The sequence below is a fragment of the Nanorana parkeri genome, unplaced genomic scaffold (genome assembly GCF_000935625.1).
Source record: "Nanorana parkeri isolate BGI_ZX_2015 unplaced genomic scaffold, ASM93562v1 scaffold1037, whole genome shotgun sequence".
NCBI lineage: Eukaryota > Metazoa > Chordata > Amphibia > Anura > Dicroglossidae > Nanorana > Nanorana parkeri.
Genome location: NW_017307305.1, coordinates 4,467 through 12,366, shown reverse-complemented (window position 1 = coordinate 12,366; position 7,900 = coordinate 4,467). Strand labels below are relative to the sequence as shown.

At 44.8% G+C, this 7,900-nt stretch overlaps 1 protein-coding gene across 1 annotated transcript in view; it reads left to right on the top strand.

The window, feature by feature from the left end:
• Positions 1 to 655: 655 nt before the first annotated feature.
• Positions 656 to 7,900, top strand: part of LOC108795996 (T-cell surface glycoprotein CD4-like) — a 9,778-nt gene continuing 2,533 nt past the window's right edge. The window contains exons 1-9 of the mRNA XM_018567359.1: positions 656 to 771; positions 2,470 to 2,564; positions 3,271 to 3,426; positions 4,172 to 4,306; positions 4,779 to 5,018; positions 5,782 to 6,126; positions 7,007 to 7,249; positions 7,510 to 7,634; positions 7,740 to 7,807. Coding sequence (XP_018422861.1) covers positions 656 to 771; positions 2,470 to 2,564; positions 3,271 to 3,426; positions 4,172 to 4,306; positions 4,779 to 5,018; positions 5,782 to 6,126; positions 7,007 to 7,249; positions 7,510 to 7,634; positions 7,740 to 7,807 — 1,523 coding nt within the window. The remainder of the gene's footprint in view (positions 772 to 2,469; positions 2,565 to 3,270; positions 3,427 to 4,171; positions 4,307 to 4,778; positions 5,019 to 5,781; positions 6,127 to 7,006; positions 7,250 to 7,509; positions 7,635 to 7,739; positions 7,808 to 7,900) is intronic.

The window sequence follows — 7,900 nt, the reverse complement described above, 5'->3', positions numbered from 1 at the left end:
GCGTCTCAGTATACCGTGAGCTGTAGCTCGCGGTATACTGAGCTTAGGGTGACGGGACGACGCTAGTTTGTGTCCTCCCGTTACCCTAAGGAGAACTATGGGGAAAAGCCCTGACCCCATTGTTCTCCTTTAAGCAATATAGCTCAGTCACCGACAGAGGTGTCGCCAGGCTGGGTGTCACCCGGTGCGGCCACTGGTATCACAGAGGGTATCACATGGTATCACAGAGGCGTCATAGCAATATAGAGCTTGGTACTTACACTAGCTGCATGTAAAGGCCAACTCCAACCAAACTTCTTATATTCGTTTGGATAGAGCAGGGGCATCACCGGGCCGGGTGTCACCCCAGGGTATGTCATTAAGCATACGTGTGGCATCATTACACATGTGCATAATATTGTCATGAGAACAAAGAAAGGAGGGGACGTTCATCTGGCTGGATAAGGTATGCCGTGGGGTCCCCTTCTTTCTATTGCAGTTGTCGGCCTCTCTGTCCATGAACTTTTCAGAGGGGATGACACCAAAATGACTGTCAGTCATTTTGGTGTCACAACCTCTGATGGTGTCACCCAGTGCGGGTCGCGCCCCCCTTGTGACGCCACCAGAATAATGTGGGTAAGGTTAGCGATGTTTTTGTCGCCATTTTTATTACAAGATGGAAATGGCCATTAAAGGCCAACCAAAATGGAATGAGAAGTTTGTTGCTGCAGTGGGGCTTGGAGACCTGCGACGTATCCTTGCGGCGTCTCTGCGGAAAGGTGGTCTCGAGGTGTAAATTTAACTTCGGAAGTGGCTGGTAAATCAGAACGTATCTCTGGTGAGGATCAAACATACCAGGAACCCACCACAAGCCCTCCGAGCATCTCCATTCACTGCTCTACATCCACCCACACATACACAGATCTGTACAGAGCCCCCGCTGCACACACACACATATAAGCCTATTCAATAGCAAACACACATCACATGGATGTAATACGCTCCTATCAGCCAATCAGAAATCACCTGGTATCTGCTCAGATGAGCGTAAGCCTCTTGGTTCAGGTTGATGCACGTTGCCTATCCAAGCGCATTGGCACTGCTTTATTGAATAGGATTATCCTATAGAGCAGGTACAAGCAAACTCCGGCCCTCCGGCTGTGTTGAGACTACAACTCCTATCATGCATCAGCCTCTGGGAGTCATGCCTGTGGCAGTCAGAGTCTTGCAATGAGATTTGTAGTTCCATCACAGCTGAAGGGAGCTTGCCTACCCCTGCTATAGAACAATAGTAGGAAGGGCTGAGTTATAAAAAAGTACATATTACTACAAATCCCATCATGTTCCTGCCTCTGGGGGGGTCATGTCTGGGGCTGTCGGAGTCTTGCAATGCCTCATGGGACTTGTAGTTCCACAACAGCTGGAGTGCCAAGGTTGCCTACCCCTGGCATAGCCTAATGTCGATAGAAAAGACACACATTGATACATCTCTGTAATCATTAAAACATCACTAGATGTATTTATTTTACTGATATTCATATTTTTTACTGCAAGTATCAGCCTCTTGCAGTCCCTGTACAGCAGAGCTCAGGCTGGGAGAGGGAGAAACAACACAAGGAGCCAATCAGTGCTGACAAATAGCACGCTGATAGGAGGAGAAAGCAGAGTGACCGAGACATGGGCTCATCGCTGTCCAGTAACAGCATGGGGCAGGTACAGGAGTTTGGCTTTGAGTTGGACCTGATGGCATCTCTGTGATTTAGAAATCACTGTATGTGCTCCTATACAGGTCCCGTGCAGAGATTTTATGGGTGTCTTTGATATATTCGCTCCGTTTGCTGTCCCCCCTTTTATCCCCCAACCCCTGTTCTCCAGCTCCGTCTGTCAGAATCAATATTTCATGACACACCAAACAACCTGTGTGGTCTGCGCGTCTTCTCTCCTCCGAGCGATCGTCACTCGTTGTATCATTCAATTCCACAATGGTCACAAAGTCACAGAAAAGATTCCTGATTGTATCTTATCATGTACAGTAACCGAGCCGTGTGATTGGACGGCTTCTCCCACCAACAAACTCTACATACTGTACACAACGAGGAGGCCGCGTCCTTCATCCCATTCATCATCATCACCCACCGACATCCTACATACATGTACACAACGAGGAGAAATTCCTTCATCATCATCGTCACCCATTTGTATTTTATTACTACAAAACCAAAAATCAATTATATGCAATATAACTTCATCTATCTATCTCCATCCCATATAACCTCCCCATATGCTTTGGCAATGCTAAAATGTATTTGGTGCTGCCAATAAAGCTTATTTGAATTGAAAGAGAGATAATCAATCAGACATCAGTGTGCAGTGTGAATGTTCAGTTTGGAGGGGACTGGTATCCTGGTGATCTGATATCTTGTTGTGTTTATGATGATGAAGTGATTATTATGGGCTGTATTCTGATTTTTGTGCCATGTGTCTCCGCAGACTCTGCGATAAATCCGATCAGAGAAGAGATCACACGTCTGTACACATGAAGAATCTGCGTGGACTCGGCGTGTGTCTTCTGTGTCTGCAGACATGTAAGTGTGACTCTCGCAGCACATATGCAAAGCCTCGTCAGCACTTCTTCTGTATGACAGAAGGAAGATTTATCTCTTCATCCGTGAAGTTACTTCGAGCACCATTTATTTGATTGTTGGCCGGGACTGCTGAAAGGTGTGCGGAGGGCACCTCCATCAATTGCATCTTATCTCTGGAAAGGTTTTTTGTTTTTGAAATAAACAAATGTAACAGAAAACAATGTATATATTTCTGGGGGCAGACTACAATGCAATACACACGTTCTCTGCATATGAAAGCTGACAATATATACACTGAGTGGCCAGATTATTATGACCACCTGACGTTTGTAGGCAAATTAGCTATAATTTGGCGCTGAAGTTGCTAGAGGGCCAGACCATTATAAATAGGGAAGCAGGTTGTTTTCCTCATCTCTATCACATAGAAAAGAGTTGCTCTGTAGTTCACAGAAGCCAGCTGGGGAAGCTGATAACATTTCAGTTTTTACGGTCAGTGCACAGGAAGTGACAAGCACGCGGGATTTCAGGCAGACTCGGCGGGTATTTTTCTGTAATTGCAGAGTACTTTCTTAGCCTGTATAGAGAAAAGGAATGCAGCCGCCACATGTACGGAGCGGTGAGCTGTGGTATACGGCAGTTTTGGTTTTAGATTGTAATTCAGTTTGTTTGTTTTGCTTTTCATAAATTGAAATCTTTTTTATCTCAGATCTGTTTGTGGCGTCTGATGAGATCTATGAGGCCGGAAAAGACGCCAAACTGCCTTGTGACTTGCAGGGGGACGTGGAGTGGAGGAAAGACAACCAACTGCTGGTGAGAAGACCGAAAATAAGGAATGGCTTTGTCAGCCCCATGAAGGGGAAAGGTGAGATTACTCCATAATACGTCCTCTCATCTCCTTTACTGCTGGGGGAGAACTTCGCCACCTTTGTAGTTGTCCCTTTAAATGTGGGGGGGATTTTATCTATCTATCTATCTATCTATCTATCTATCTATCTATCTATCTATCTATCATCTATCTATCTATCTATCATCTATCTATCTATCTATCTATCTATCTATCTATCTATCTATCATCTATCTATCTTCTATCTATCTATCTATCTATCTACCTATCGATCATCTGTCTGTCTGTCTGTCTATCTATCATCTATCTGTCTGTCTATCTATCCATCTATCTATCTATCTGTTTATCTATCTGTTTATCAATCTATCTATCTATCATCTGTTTGTCTATCTATCTATCTATCTATCTATCTATCTATCTATCTATCTATATATCATCTGTCTGTCTGTCTATCTATCTATCTATCATCTATCTGTCTATCTATCTATCTATCTATCTATCTATCTATCTATCTATCTGTTTATCTATCTGTTTATCTATCTATCTATCTATCTATCTATCTATCTATCTATCTATCTATCATCTGTTTGTCTATCTATCTATCTATCTATCTATCTATCTATCTATCTATCCGTCTGTCTGTCTCTCTTCGCTCAGGTATACGCTGGACATAAGTTTTATAGATCGGCCCCCAGGTGTCAGACTCGGTTTGTTGGTGTCAAATAGGATGATATTTAATACTGTGTCTTTTTTTTTTATACAGATGATTCTCGTTTCAAGCTCTCAGAGGACTCTACAAACAACTTGGATATAATTAAAGTCGACGTCTCCGATTCCGGGGCTTACACTTGTGTGAAGGACAAAGACACGCGGACAGTACAACTTATAGTCCTCAAAGGTACGGCCTACATGAGCGTGTGATGTGGCGTTTAGTGTGTGTCGGTAAAGATGTGCAAAAATATATTGGGTGCATGTATAAAGTAGGTGAGTGTATGAAGGGGTAACAGAGGTCGCCCCTTTTTGGCCCTTGGACAACCGAACAGGAAGGGCGGAGGAAAGGAGGGGCACAAAAGTGGTCTAGAAGCCACATCAAAAAGAGGGTGTGGCTTTTATAGCATGGGCGTGGTCCAAAAGGCCTAATTAGCACGTGAGGCCGTTTTTACATAACCCCCAACTGCATTTTTAAGTAACAAAAAATTTATTTTTTCATTTTTTACATTTATATTTTGTATCTTTTTTTCCTGAGATATAAAATGTATGATTAACCGAGAACCCTTCAGAGTTGGCTTCAGGTTTTTTTATTATTTAATGAATTTCTGTGAAGAGTTTCTCTAAAATAATAATCCCTCTCTCTGATTTTTTTTGAGTAGTGGTGGCCTATCCTTCCAAGACCCTCCTGGCATCGGAGGACCTAACGCTGACCATTGAAGCCCCACCTAGAATGTCTCTCACTGTGTCCTGGTTGAAGGATCAAAAGAAGATCTCAAGTGAGCCCGTCCTGAAGAAGAACAATGTCCAAATAGAAGACAGTGGAACGTACGCGTGCCAAGTTAGGATGGACGATGGATCGGGAAAGACCTTTGCAACAGATATAGCAATACGAGTTAGTGGTAACGTATCCCCATTTCTTTCACATCAACCTCGCCACTCCAGCTGTGGTGAAACTACAAATCGCGCCATGCAATGAGTCTTGCAATGCCTAGTGGGACTTGTAGTTTCCCAACAGCTGGAGTGCTGGAGTTCGCTCATCCCTGATCTAGATACATACTTTAAAAAAACAAATTTGAGCCCAATTCCAGCTGTTTTTGTACAATTTTCTCCTCGATTTAGGATTTATAACTCTATCTGCATACCTAGGCCTCTATTGATCTAGAATGACATCCAGGACTGTCCCTGTAGGACCTCTTTGGGTCACGTGACCTTTCCAGACAGAGTTTCCCAGGTTGCTAAGAGCCGGGAGGGAAGATGCATAAGAGCCATAAACATCTCCCGGTCCAGCTCTTAGCAACCTGTTATGTTCTGGCCGGCGTCCTGTCCAACTCTGTCTTGGTGCTGGTGGTGTGCGAACGGTGCTCTGGGCAGCATCCTGGTGGTGCACCATAGATGGATAGATAGATAGAGAGCTATATAGAGAGTTATATAGAGAGCATATAGAGAGCTATATAGAGAGTTATATAGAGAGCATATAGAGAGCTATATAGAGAGTTATATAGAGAGCATATAGAGAGCTATATAGAGAGTTATATAGAGAGCATATAGAGAGCGATATAGAGTGAGTAGATGTTATCAATCCAGGAAGTATTTTTATTGGTGAGCGTTAGATTTTATTACAAGGCGTTTATATAACCGTATCCTCCCTCTACATCTCCCTAGGCTTCTATCGCTCTCCACACATCGTCTATGTATCTGGAAAGCGCCCGGTCACCATTCCTTGGTACTTCAATTTCGAGGTGCGGCGGACCCCCTTAGAAAAGGATGTGAGAGTCGTGAGTGGCAACATCACTCATTCATTACAGATGATTAAAAAGCTAACGGCAGAAAGTGGAGCCGCGTGCTGGGATACACCTTGCAGCACAAAAGTACAAGAAAGCTCTTATAGGGACCTGAGTTATCACCTTAAAAACCCGAAAAGTGGCTTCTATCAGATGGAGGTCGTCCTACAGCTCGAAACCCGGCAGAAACATCTGTCCAGGGAGGTGTGTGTGGGCAATCTGACAGGTAAGATCAGCCCAGTATATACCAAAATCAATGTTTAGTCTTAGGGCAAAAAAAGTGTTGTTATGGTATTGTATTTAAGTTTTGCCTTTCCCAAATCATCACGAGGTTCCAGGCCAGGGCTACATCACCAGGGCCTCACTCCGCCAGGTCAGGGTTACATCACCAGTGCCTCACTCAACGAGGCCAGGGTTACCTCCCCGGTGCCTCACTAAACCAGGCCATGGCTACATCACCAGGGTTTCACTCAGCCAGGCCAAGGTTACATCACCAGTGCCTCACTCAATCAAGCCAGGGCTACATCACCAGTGCTTCACTTAACCAGGCCAGGGTTACCTCACGGGTGCTTCACTCAACCAGGCCAGGGCTACATCATCAAGGGCTCACTCAGCCAGGCCAGGGCTACATCACCAGTGCCTCACTCAACCAGGCCAGTGTTACGTCACCAGTGCCTCACTCAAGCAGGCCAGGGTTACATCACCAGAGCCTCACCTAACCCGGCCAGGGCTACATCACCAGAGCCTCACTCAACCAGGCCAGCGTTACATCACCAGTGCCTCACCTAACCCGGCCAGGGCTACATCACCAGAGCCTCACTCAACCAGGCCAGTGATACATCACCAGAGCCTCACTCAACTAGGCCAGTGATACATCACCAGGAAGTGGAAGAACAGTAATTGTAAAAAAAAAACGTGTTTGTTTAACTAAAGAATGTGGTCATTGTTCAGCTGCAAATTTTCCACATGCCTCAGTTGATTCAACTTCTGTGAAGGTCCACCCACTATTTTTTTCGTTTCAGATGCCTTGACTCAAGCTTGGATATTAAACATCAGAATTCTGTGTAAATTCTAATTTTCATTTCATCTCTTATTCTTCCTCCCAGTGTCTGCGTCAGAGAGCGTCCCCAGCATGGAGTCCAACGTGTCCCTCCGGTGCGACATAAACTGTCTGGACACAGACAAGAGACTTTGCTGGTACTTTAATGTGATCGGGCGCGAGGTGTGTGGGCCGCCGGGCCAGAAATCCTTCACCAAAAATATCACCGCTGTACCAGAGACGCTGGGGAACTGGACCTGCAGTGTTATGGATGGAAAAAATGCCGCTGTCAGCACTATCCTGATACTGAGTGAGTGGCCTCCGAAAATCCATGGCAGAAGAATGAAAGATAAACAAGAGATCTATATGTAGCAATAGACAGATATAGATAGATAGATAGATAGACAGATAGATAGATACTGTAGATAGATAGATCAATAGATACTGTAGATAGATAGATAGATAGATAGATAGATAGATAGATAGATAGATAGATAGATAGATAGATAGATAGATAGATAGACCATTTGAATAATGGATATATAATTATCTTCCATCTTTGTTCCGCAGAAGTGACCCCGGGCTTTTTCCATCCATCTAACCCCCTGTTATGGGTGATAGTGGCAGCGGGAGTCCTTGTACTCCTATTTACTGTGGTCATCATCACAGTGGTGACGGCTCGCCGCCGCAGGATGGTGAGTAATGATAGGACGGTTGTCACTTTGTCGTTACATACACATCATGGTGCCCTAATACTGAGAGCGGCGTTGTCTGATCTGCTGACTGTTCTTTCTCTGCAGCGACGTGCGCGGTACAGAGCCTGGCTACTGGAGAATCTGCACCAGCACAGGGTGTGTGAGTGCAATGGGTAAGTGTGTTATGGGTACTTAGGGCCGTTTTTAATATTAATTGGGCCCTGGGCAAGATTCTGCTGATGGGCCCCCACATCCCTCCCCCCTCT